This window comes from Papio anubis, chromosome 5 (assembly GCF_008728515.1).
Source record: "Papio anubis isolate 15944 chromosome 5, Panubis1.0, whole genome shotgun sequence".
Lineage (NCBI taxonomy): Eukaryota > Metazoa > Chordata > Mammalia > Primates > Cercopithecidae > Papio > Papio anubis.
Window position 1 is genome coordinate 36,147,075 of NC_044980.1, and position 12,381 is coordinate 36,159,455.

At 38.8% G+C, this 12,381-nt stretch overlaps 1 protein-coding gene across 2 annotated transcripts in view; it reads right to left on the reverse strand.

Annotated features, from left to right (window-relative positions):
• Window positions 1–227: 227 nt before the first annotated feature.
• Window positions 228–12,381, reverse strand: part of NUP155 (nucleoporin 155) — a 73,913-nt gene continuing 61,759 nt past the window's right edge. For both annotated transcript variants that reach the window (XM_031666116.1, XM_031666117.1), the window contains 10 exons: window positions 11,558–11,711; window positions 11,240–11,344; window positions 9,782–9,936; window positions 8,985–9,114; window positions 7,606–7,719; window positions 5,631–5,751; window positions 5,056–5,166; window positions 2,113–2,249; window positions 997–1,103; window positions 228–428 (listed from right to left, as the gene is read on the reverse strand). In XM_031666116.1, coding sequence (XP_031521976.1) covers window positions 290–428; window positions 997–1,103; window positions 2,113–2,249; window positions 5,056–5,166; window positions 5,631–5,751; window positions 7,606–7,719; window positions 8,985–9,114; window positions 9,782–9,936; window positions 11,240–11,344; window positions 11,558–11,711 — 1,273 coding nt within the window. In that variant the 3' untranslated portion in view covers window positions 228–289. The remainder of the gene's footprint in view (window positions 429–996; window positions 1,104–2,112; window positions 2,250–5,055; window positions 5,167–5,630; window positions 5,752–7,605; window positions 7,720–8,984; window positions 9,115–9,781; window positions 9,937–11,239; window positions 11,345–11,557; window positions 11,712–12,381) is intronic.

Sequence of the window (12,381 nt, forward strand, 5' to 3'; positions counted from 1 at the left end):
CCGCCACCTCGCCCGGCTAGTTTTTTTGTAATTTTTTAGTAGAGACGGGGTTTCACCGTGTTAGCCAGGATGGTCTACGATCTACTGACCTTGTGATCTGCCCGTCTCGGCCTCCCAAAGTGCTGGGATTACAGGCTTGAGCCACCACGCCCGGCCGATGTTAGCCACTTATTAAAAACATACTTCCATTAAGATTGTTCTTACATTTAGATTTAGAACACCTGATATCTGGACCCAGCTGAGTTTTTATTTTACAGATCACAAAATGGATGAAAGTATATCACAGTAATTAATGAAGCCGTTCTAATTTAGCCTGAAGAGATTTAAAATTCCCAGTGATGGCTTGTACTGCTACTGACGAGCTCATAGACTGGAGCTCAACAAGGTAACCACAAACAGCATCCAGGCAGAGATTTGTAAATCTTCTCCTATAAAGAAAAAGACACATGATTAATTATACATTTACAAATATTTCCTCCTAAAGGACTTCTTCCCCACCAACTTCTGGCAACTTTAATTCTCACAGAAGAGGAAAGATCATGTGATTAAGTAAATAAGAAATAAAGTAAAAAAGAAAACTTAGGGGGTAGGTGGGTTCCATTTGAAGATTTTTACAATGAGAAGAAAGCAGTAAGAGATGATTCCTGCTAATACTTTTTCAAAAGAATATCCCTTAAAAGGCCAATAATATCGCAGACATAATTGAAATGTTTTGGTCCTAGGTCACTAATCTAAAGCAGAAGAAACGAATAAATTATTTATGTTCAGCTGTAGAAAGAATTTAGGACAAGGACTGAAAATGGAAAAAACTCCTATTTTTCATACATGGTGATCAATATCATTCAAACAGTTATTGCTAATATACACAAGAGTTTATATTCCCTGTACTTCTTTACAATTCCCATATCTTACCATCTTCTCTTCAAATTTTTTACCCAGGTATTTATTAGAAGCATTTAAAAGCTTTTGCTAGTCCAATATTTAATTCATAGGTACCTTTCACAATTTAAAACTTGGCTGGGATTCTCAACATATCTTGTCAATAATACATGTATACAATCCAAAAGGTGCAGTGGCTTCTTCATTCTATTCCAGAATGGATCCTATGAAGAAATATACGTAATGAAATGTGAGGCAAGTTGTGTCAATTGATTCTTTAAATCATTTATACTAAAGTAGACATCAGGGTCCATGCAAAACTTATTACTATTAAAAAGCATTTAATATTACATGGCTACTAAATTATATATCTGATTATAGTTAATATTTCAAACATTAAAAACTTATTAATTAACAACACTATGATATTACTTAAGACGAATATTTGATATACCAATCTACTTTGCACAGCATGTAAATGTCCTGCTTAGGAATCTGAGGTAAGAGAAAAATCTTTCTTTCTATGGGTTGTGACACCACTTTCACTTTGAACCTATGCAGATTTAGTCTGACATAATAAAGAGACTAAACTAGCAGTAACAGAAACTTAATTCTAGGTCTGGCTTCACCAGTTACTAGCCATGTGACTTGAGCAGGTTATTTAACATCTCTGCTCTTGTCTTTTTGCAATATAAGATGGAGATACTACAGTTACCTGCTCATCTCCATCACAGGCTAATGTTGTAAACACTGTATGATGCTACTATAAAAGACACAATCTACTTTGAAAAGTTTTTATTTGGATCTTTTATCCTTAGCATAAAAATTACAAAACATATAGTCTGATAAGGCTCAGCAGGGTGAGAAGGATCTTTAAGCATTGACATTTTAGATGAGGTTATAGTAAATAAATACAATGTAATCTTGTTCTTTTAAAGCAAATGATGATTCTTAATGTAATGAGTTTAGCCCACACCTTAGTTTAGCCTCTTCCACCAAGAGTAAAGCATATATGTTTATTAATATTCAAAAATAATATTTCATTTTAATCATGATATACAGGAAAGCAACTCTCATTATCAGTTTAAAAAGTCTAAAGCATAATTTCCAAGACTCAACCAAGTGTAATTAGACTAAGTGATGAGATACAAAAATACAATCAAAATACCCCACTCTATATCTACAAAGTTACTTTAAAGAAAATAATTTTATGGTATTTAATATTTTCCTTACCCGTGATTTGAACAACTGATCATAAACTTCTAGTAGTCTAGGTAATGGTACTCCAATTTCATTCATTGTCTGTATTACGAAGCCCACATCCCAGTTCAAAGAACAAACCTGCTGTTCTAAAAACTGTACAATAAAATCTGGGAAGAAAAAAAAAAGGTTGGAAATTTGGATTTTTAGCTCTTGATACTAAAAGGTAGGTCTTATTCATAACTGAGTAGTTTCTAGGGGGATATCTTCTGAAATCCAATTGCAATTTTTTGGGGCGGGGTTTTTTTTTTGCTATGTTGCCCAGACTAAAAATAGTGGCTATTCATAGGAGCAACTACAGTGTATGATAGCCTTGACCTTGAACTCCTGAGCTCAATCCTCCCACCTCATCTTCCCAAGTAAGCTGGGACTACAAGTATGCACCATCACTCTCAGCTTAAAAGGAAAAAAAAATTTTTTTAAATAAAAGTAAGATATATACCAGAATAGGCAAATTTAAAGTAGATTAGTGGCTGCCTAGGGCTGGAGGGTGTGAAGGAATGGGAAGTGACAACTGATGAGTACAGAGTTTATTTTTGGGATGACGAAAATGTCCTAAAATTAAAATTACAGAACCTAGAAAATTCAGAAAGATACAAGAAGAAAACAGAGACCATTCACAATCCCAATAATGAAGAGGACTTCGCTGATAATTTTTTTTTAGTATCAGTACCTTTAAAAAATGTTTCCTCGCACAAGTATACATAAGTAACAAATCTGCACGTTATGCACATGTACCCTAGAACTTAAAGTATAATAAAAAAAAAAAGAAAAAATATGTTTCCTCAATTTAACAGCTTTTCAGAAAAGGGAAACTGCATCCTGATTTCAGAAATATTAAATGTGTTTTTTAATGCCCCACCCCTAGATTTATTTGATAGTTCTAACTGTGGCCTCATTCTTACTTTTAACTGCCTGTCTTATCATAAACAGTAACAACCAAATTCATAGTTATGGCCAGGCGTGGTGGTTCACACTTGTAATCCCAGAACTTTGGGAGGCCAAGGTGGGCAGATCACCTTCGGTCAGGAGTACTAGCCTGGCCAACATGGTGAAACCCTGTCTCTATTAAAAATACAAAAAAATTAGCTAGGCGTGGCTAATTCAAGATTGGCTTGGACAATATCATGAGATCCCCTCTCTATCAAAAGAAATATATATATATATAAAAATAAACATAGAAATCCTCCTGCCTCAGCCTGATTAGCTAGGACTATAGGCATGTGTTACCATGCCTAGCTAATCTTAATTTTTTCTGTAGAGACGGGGTCTTGGTATGCCCAGGCTGGTCTCAAACTCCTGGCTTCAAGCAATCATCCTGCCTTTGCCTCTCCAAAGTGTTGAGATTACAGGTGTGAGCCACCATGCAAAGCCCACATGATTACTTCTGAATTAAAAGGAAAATTCCTCAAAAAGAACTATGTACAATACAGTGTTATTTATTTATTGAAATGGGGTCTCACTGTGTCACTGAGGTTGGAGTGCAGTGGTGCGTTCTCAGCTCACTGCAATTTTCACCTCCCAGGCTCAAGTGATCCTCCCACCCTAGTCTCCCAAGTAGCTGGAACCACAGGTGCATGCCACCATGCCTGGATAATTTTCGTATTTTCTTTGTAGAGAGAGGGTTTTGCCATGTCACCCAGGCTGGTCTTGAACTCCTGGGCTCCAGCGATCCGTCCACTTCGGCCTCCCAAAGTGCTAGGATTACACCTGTGAGCCACCATGCCCACCCACAATGCAGTGTTTTCTAAAACAACTATCAAAAGTATCAGTTTCACACACTTATAAACATTTACATAAAGTATGTATTTGCTCTTTTATTTCTCTTTATTTTTAGGATCAATAAAATGGTAGGGAAAGGGAACCGTTTCAATATTATACCTACAAGAAGTAAGGGTATGAATAAAATTATTTTATTTCTGACTATGTCTGGAGGGAATAGACCCTAAGTCAGAGATGGTCTGTAAATAAGTTTGAATGCTCATTTGAAAAAACAATCAGGCTGGGCATAGTGGTAAATGCCTGTAATCCCAGCACCTTGGGAGGCCAAGGCAAGCGGATCACCTGAGGCCAGGAGTTTGAGACCAGCCTGGACAACCTGGGGAAACCCCATCTCTAATAAAAACACAAAAAATTAGCCAGGCATGGTGGCAGGCACCTGTAATCCCAGCTACTTGGGAGGCTGGGCAGGAGAACTGCTTGAACCCGGAAGGTGGAAGTTGCAGTGAACCGAGATGGCATCACTCCACTCCAGCCTGGGCGACAGAGTAAGCCTCTGTCTCAAAAAAGAAAAAAAAAGTTATATTGTGAGGATTTTCATATCTCTCAATATTTTCAAATAACACAAAAGTACTTAATATTCTACTTTATGGATGTATTTATGTTGCTTCTATTGTTTTATCACTGAGGAGAACACTTGTAGGTTGGTAAATAGCTCATAATTAGCTACCTTATATAAAAATTATAGCCACCATATCTCATTAAGAAAGGGATTCAAACACTAAGTTTTAACATAATTATTTGCTATTTTAAAGAAAAACATGTCCTCAACATAAAAAAGAACAGTTGAATCAATCACAGATTACCTATGCACAATAACATCAACCAAGTTTTTCTTTTCTCTTCAGAAACTTGTATAGGGTTACCAACAATATAATCATAGTTTGTCAGTCAGCACAATCCTTAGATAGATATATAAACTTGGAAAGTTAGTCACAGAAAGTTTCATACTCAACTCTTCATTAACAAATGCTGCCATTCTTTGGAAATCTTTCCAGATAAGTAGAATTAAACTGCTGAACTAAATAGCAACAAAGAAACTCTTTATTTTACTCAAAAGATCATTATTTGTCCATATCAATGAAGAAAACCATCAGAACAGAAAAATACATGACTGCACCTAAGATCACAGCTTACCTAAAGGAAAGAAGCGTGGTGTGCCAGCATAAATTTTGCCAAGCAGAACAATCTTGAGACTAAGAGCATGCATTCTATCCGAGGAGCTCAATGTCACACTGTCATTCAGTTCTGTAACAAAAAGACATATCATTTGAAACCCAAATTATTTTTAATGTGAAATGTTTACATTGGCTATTTAATTGTTTCAAGGTTCAAAATACTTTAGAACACACAGTCACATTAATATGATTAACAGATTTGGTGTTTCTGTTATTGTCTGAGATAGTCTCACGTCTTAATAGGTTATACTTGGTTATTAGATTCTGAGGTGAGTGTCTCAGTATACTTTATAAGGCAGCACAAATAATATAAATTAAACAATCTTTTCACTGAGTATTCTCCCAGATATTCACTTGGGTCATTCTCTGTACGATCATCCTCCACCATACCCATGTGACTTCCACTTACTCTCTCCTTAGGTATGTACAATTTTCATGAGCCACTAGCAGCTTGCATTATATTAGTTACTAGCAACTTGCATTCCTCCACCAAGTCACTACATAATGCTAACATACCTATAACTGAACACTTACCTTTCTCTATGATATCTTGCCAAAGTGTCTGCACCAATATAGGGTCTGAATAACCGGCACAATGAATTATTGCAAGTTTACACTCTGCAAGTTTAAATGGGTCAGCAAATTCCCCATAAAGCTGTGAGAGAAAATCCCAAAATTAAACATCCAACTAGAGGTCAACATTTAGAGATTAACAGTGAAGCACTCCTTGAAAATTAAAAAATATCCAAAGATTTTATGTAAAGTTTCTGAAATATGATATAAAGATGTGATGACGTATGTAGCTGGTTATAACTCCATATTTAAAAAGGTAAGGGTACAGGCCAGGCACGGTGACTCACACCTGTAATCCCAGCACTTTGGGAGGCCGAGGCGGGCGGATCATGAGGTCAGGAGATTGAGACCATCCTGGCCATCATGGTGAAACCCGGTCTTTACTAAAATACAAAAAAAATAATTAGCTGGGCGTGGTGACGCAAGGCTGTAGTACCAGCTACTGAGGAGGCTAAGGCAGTTGGAGGTTGAAGTCAGCTGAGATCACGCCTTTGCACTCCAGCCTGGCAATACAGCAAGACTCTGTTTCAAAAAAAAAAAAAAAGGTAAGGGTATGGTAAATACATTCAAACAGATTTTAGCATGTAGAGCTTTTTCTTGGCTGAGAAGATGATGTTGCAACGACATTCTATTTATTTATTTAAAAATTTTAAAAGCCACTTTTTCAAATTTCTATGGGTACACAGTAGGTGTATGTATTTATGGGGTACATGAGATGTTCTGATACAATCATGCAATGAGAAATAAGCATGTCATGGAGAATGGGGTATCTATTCCTCAAGCATTTATCCTTTGAGTTACAAATAATCCAATTACATTTTCTACTTTAAAATATACAGTTATTATTGACTATAGTCACCCTATTGTGATATCAAATAGGTCTTATTCATTCTTTCTATTTTGTTTTTGTACCCATTAGCCATCTCCACCTTCCCCACAAACCCCCTGCAATGGTATTTTGGAATTAGTGTTGTATAAACAATGGGTTGAAGAATCACAGGAATACTGACAAATCTCAAGGGTACCTGGAACTATGTCTAAGAATAAATGAAGAGGAAGGAACTGCTCAGAAAATTACAGAGCGAGAAAGAGGTTTAGAGAGTTAAGCAAAGATAAGTTAGTTTTTCCACGGCAAGAAGTGAGGCCATAAATAAGATAATTTTTATTTTTTACTTTTTTTCTTTTTGAGACAGGGTCTCACTCTGTCACTCAGGGTGGAATGCAGTAGCACCATCGAGACTCACAACAACCTGGGCCTCCTGGGCTCAATCAATCCTCCCACCTCAGTCTCCTGAGTAGCTGTAACTACAACTGCATACCACCACAACAGGCTAATTTTTTTTTTTTTCAACCGAGTCTTGCTCTGTCGCCCAGGCTTCTGGACTGCAGTGGTGCGATCTCAGCTCACTGCAACCTCCGCCTCCCGGGTTCAAGTGATTCTCCTGCCTCAGTCTCCCAAGTAGCTGGGATTACAGGCACATGCCACCACGCCTGGCTAATTTTTGTATTTTTAGTAGAGATGGACTTCCCCCATGTTGACCAGGTGGTCTCAAACTCCTGACCTCAGGTGATCTGCCCGCCTCAACCACCCAAAGTGCTGGATTACAGGTGTGAGCCACAGTGCCGAGCCTTTTTTGGTGTTTTTTTGTAGAGATGAGGTTTCGCCATGTTGCCCAGGCTGGAAGTAAGCTGGTTTTAACACAGCTCTCGTGAGGTTGATAGGTTCTTTGTAGCTACTGGCCTGGAAAGAGTAGCTTAGACTTTTCTAGGAGTCAGATGAAACAGTGGTGATCTGTCAGCCTACTGACAAGCTGCCAAAGATGCCTTATCTTATTTGTGGAGATAAGGTAATTTTCCTCATGAAACAAAAAGCAAAATAAAAAACAAAAATTTCTCATTATTAGGTGACGACTACAAAAACTTGCTTTTTTATTACCTTAGTTATGTCCATCAGCTCAGAATCCAGCTGAGACACTGCATCCTGTACAGAAGAATGATGGGAATACTGCCTTTGTAGTGTCTCTTGTATCTGAAGTTGGATCCTAGCAACCTAATTTGGGCAGAAAATAGGATGTCTTAATTTATTTATGATAAATCAACATACATTTGAAAGAGTGGTTCCTACTATCTGACTTTCTAAGTTTGCTAAAATAATGTATAAATGAAGATTTCCATCATAATAGGCTAACATCATCATAACAGACATCAACTAAACATAACAGATTTCACAGGAAGTGTACTGTGGCAGATCCCTTGCTGCCCACCAATATTCATACCTTCCAAGACTGTAGTCAAATGGTTAGACTCAGCCTCCTTTGCAAGGGAGGTATGGCCACACAGCTCAGCCTCCTTTGCAAGGGAAGTATGGCCATAAAACCAAGTTCTCTTGAAAGGAATGTAAGTAGAAGTAAAGTGTATCATGTCAGGGCTGTAGCTTTTAAGAGAGTGAATGTGTTCTTTCTTTTCCTTCCTCCCTCTGCTGAAGATAAAGCAAAAGGCCCTAGGGAATGGTAGTGCCAGAAAATAGAACTTGGGTTCCTAAATCAACCACATGAAGGAAAGCCGGCTGCCAATCAGGAAGACTAACCCTGGATTCTTGTGAATAAGAAACAAACTTTTGTGTTTGGATGATGGTATGTTTTTTATTCTCTTAGTTAGGGAATTTTTAGCCTACTCTACTTCATACATCTACTTATTTGCTTCCAGAATAAATGATGAATGTGATGTAATCCACTTGCTGTTGAAACAGTTGGGAAAAACCTTTTTTTTAATTATTATTATTATTTTCTGAGACAGAGTCTCACTCTGTCTCCCACACTGGAATGCAGTGGTGCAATCTCAGCTCACCGCAACCTCCGCTTCCTGGGTTCAAGTGATTCTTTTGCCTCACCCTCCTGAGTAGCTGGGACTACAGGTGTGTGCCACCACCCCTGGCTAATTTTTGTATTTTTTTAAAGTACAGACAAGGTTTTGCCATGTTGGCCAGGCTGGTCTCGAACTCCTGACCTCATGATCTGGCTGCCTCGGCCTCCCAAAGTGCTGGGATTACAGGCGTGAGCCACTGCACCCAGCTGGGAAAAACCTTTAGAAATGCCAAAGAGAAAACTTCTAAATTACAGCAATGTTTTTATGACCCAAGTGTATCCTTAGAAATCTCTTTAAGATTTGTATCTAAACATAAAAATAAACAGGCAAAAGCAACTAGAATAATAATGACTTCTACAGACCTATTACTTACCAAGGGAAGAATGGAATGTGGAAAAACTACGTGGCTAGTACTCAACGTGGACACAGCTTAAGATCTTTAGCGCTTACCTCCATTTTTTCTTCTAATTCATGAAGGAATTCACCATCGGCAGCTATTGATGAAATGGCAGTGGAACTTTTCGCACTAAGAATGGCTCGAGCAATGTACTCCAATCGCTGCTGAAGTGAAATTTCTGTGCTAGAAGCGAAAACGCTTATTTTTAGTTACACAATTTCTTAAGGATTGAAGATACAAATATGTCAATTAGTATGTACTGTTTCATACCAAATGCACATAAAAGGCCATCTGAAACTTGAAAAAAAGCATTAGATTAAAAAAAAATCTATTTTAGATTTCTAATAAGAAAGATCCACAATTTTAGACAACACACAAAGAAATACTTTATGTCTAAAAAATAACATCCTATTTAAAAAATTTAGGTCAGTATATTAAAACTTAGAGTCTTCTAAAATTAAGGAAAACTGAAGGTAAGTACATACAGCTCAGTTTTCAATCATTCTTCACAATGAAAATATTATGCCATGGCCGGGCGCGGTGGCTCACGCCTGTAATCCCAGCACTTTGGGAGGCCGAGGCGGGCGGATCACGAGGTCAGGAGATCGAGACCATCCTGGCTAACACGGTGAAACCCCGTCTCTACTAAAAATGCAAAAAATTAGCCGGGCGAGGTGGCGGGCGCCTGTAGTCCCAGCTACTCGGGAGGCTGAGGCAGGAGAATGGCGTGAACCCGGGAGGCGGAGCTTGAAGTGAGCCGAGATCGCGCCACTGCACTCCAGCCTGGGCAACTAAGCAAGACTCTGTCTCAAAAAAAAAAAAAAAAAAAAAAGAAAATATTATGCCATACCTATGCATGTCAGCCAGTCTGGACAGTACACGAGCAGCATTACTGAAACTTCTATTCTTCTCGTAATACCGCCAGAGTAAATCCATATAACGAACTCTGTTTTGATCAACTTTGGCCATTCGGACTAGATGGGGCTCCAGAAATGGAGAAGCAACCTAGAAATTATATAGTTATTCAGAAAAATTTTCTAACCACCTACAGATAATGTTCCTGATAAGGAAAATACAATATTTTTAAGTCAATTACAACTTTGCCTTGTTTTATGAAAATAAGCAAAATTATAATCCAACAATAACAAAAGAGAGGACAAATTTTCTTATTATAAACAATTTTTGTTTTACCACAGTTAGCATAAGAGTTCCCAAAATAATTCTATTAGGTTGATAACAATAGTTTAGTAGGCTGGGCATGGCGGCTCATGTCTGTAATCCTAGCACTTTGGGAGGCCGAGGTGGGCAGATCACACGAGCTCAGGAGTTCAAGACCAGCCCGGGCAATATATGGCAAAACCATGTCTCTACAAAAAAATTAGCTGGGTGTGGTGGTGCGGGCCTACAGTTCTAGTTACTCAAGAGGTTGAGGTGGGAGAATCACCTGAGTCTAGGGAGGTCAAGGCTACAGTGAGCCATTATCATGCCATTGCACTGCACTCCAGCCTAAGCTACAGATTGAGACCCTGCCTCAAAAAAGAAAAGGAAATTTGGCTGGGCACAGTGGTTCATAACTGCAATCCCAGCATCTTGGGAGGCTAAGGCAGGCAGATCACCTGAGCTCAGGAGTTTGAGACCAGCCTGGCCAACATGGTGAAACCCCGTCTCTACTAAAAAGATATAAAAATTAGCCGTGCGTGGTGGTGGGCACCTGTAATCCCAGCTACTTGGGAGGCTGAGGCAGGAGGATCGCTTGAACCCAGGAGGCGGAAGTTGCAGTGAGCCAAGATCGTGCCACTGCACTCCAGCCTAGGCGACAGAGTCAGACTCCATTTCAAAAAAAAAAAAAGGAAATTTACTACAAAATTACACATTTTAAAATAAACTTTGATAACACAGCTATCGATTCCTAGACACTGAGCTCAAAGGCATTATTGAAATTATCAAATGCTATGTATTCATTAAATAGACTGAGGAACACTGAGACTTAGGGTAGGTAAAAGGATGTATCTGAAGTCACATAGTGACTTAACGGCAGAGTTAAGATGACCTACGGGACTCATAATTCATAATCCAGTGATTTCTACCCCGCAATATAAACTATCCCAATCAGCTTCGAAATAACAAGAAAATTGGAGCAGTAGCCTACTTTGCCCCTTAGGAAAAGATATTGCATTACTCAGCTTTAAACATCTAATAGTAGACATGGGATGAGAAACTGAATTTTTTACATCTATGTACGTGCTCAAATCATTGAGTTATGCTCCTTAAGAATAATTAACACAACTGCAATAAAAAAAAGATTTACCTGTAGCAGCTTATCTGCAAGGTCAGCTTGTATTAGCCAATTATAAAGGGCAATACTAAAGAGCTCATCCTTGGATCGCTGTGACAATTTAAGCATTTGTTCAAACTAAAATAAAGAAAATAGTAAAAATTAGCAGTTAAAGGCTCTGTTTCTGGGCATCACAACCCTTTAGACCTATAAACTCCAGTAAGAAATCAAGAATCCTTACATGATAACTTCTAAGAACTACTACCTTTCCCCAAGATGATTGTGCCACCATTACCATGCAGAACTTCTAAACAGTGTATTCTCAGAATGAAAATATACTATGTCCCTTACATGATGTCCTGCTTCTTCATTACTCAGCATATTTGGATCAGATGACAATACTGGAGGACCAGGTTTTTTGGGTACACTGGGAGACTGAGGAGCGGCCTTACTTTGATTTACCAGTTCTTGAAGTGTGTCTGTAATGCACTTGTAACTGTTTAATCTGAAGGAGAATGGAAAAGGAACAATTACATTATTTAACTAGAAAGCAAATGATGGCAAGTGTGGTGACTCACGCCTGTAATGCCAGCCATAGGGCGGTCAAGGTAGGAGGAGGGCTTGAGGCTGGGAGTTCAAGACTAGCCAGGGCAACAGAGTGAGACCATGTCTCTACAAAAAATACAAAAAATTGGCCGGGCACAGTGGCTCACAACTGTAATCCTAGCACTCTGGGAGACGAAGGCAGGGGGATTGCCAGAGGTCAGGAGTTCAAGACCAGTCTGGCCAACATGGTGAAACCCCGTATCTGCTAAAAATACAAAAATTAGCCAGGCGTAGGGGTGCACGCCTGTAGTGCCAGTTATTCAGGAGACTGAGGCACAAGAATTGCTTGAACCTGGGAGGCAGAGGTTGAGGTGAGCTGAGATCATGCCACTGCACTCCATCCTGGGCGACAGCAAGACCCTGTCTCAAAAAACAAAAAACAAAAAAACAAAAAAACCAAACCAAAACAAAAAATTAACCAAGCGTGGTGGTATGCACCTGTAATCCCAGCTACTTGAGAGGCAGAGGCAGGAGGATCGCTTGAGCCCAGAAATGTAAGGCTGCAAGTGAGCTATTATCATGCCACTGCACTCCAACCCAGGCAATAGAATGAGGCCCTGTCTCAAAAA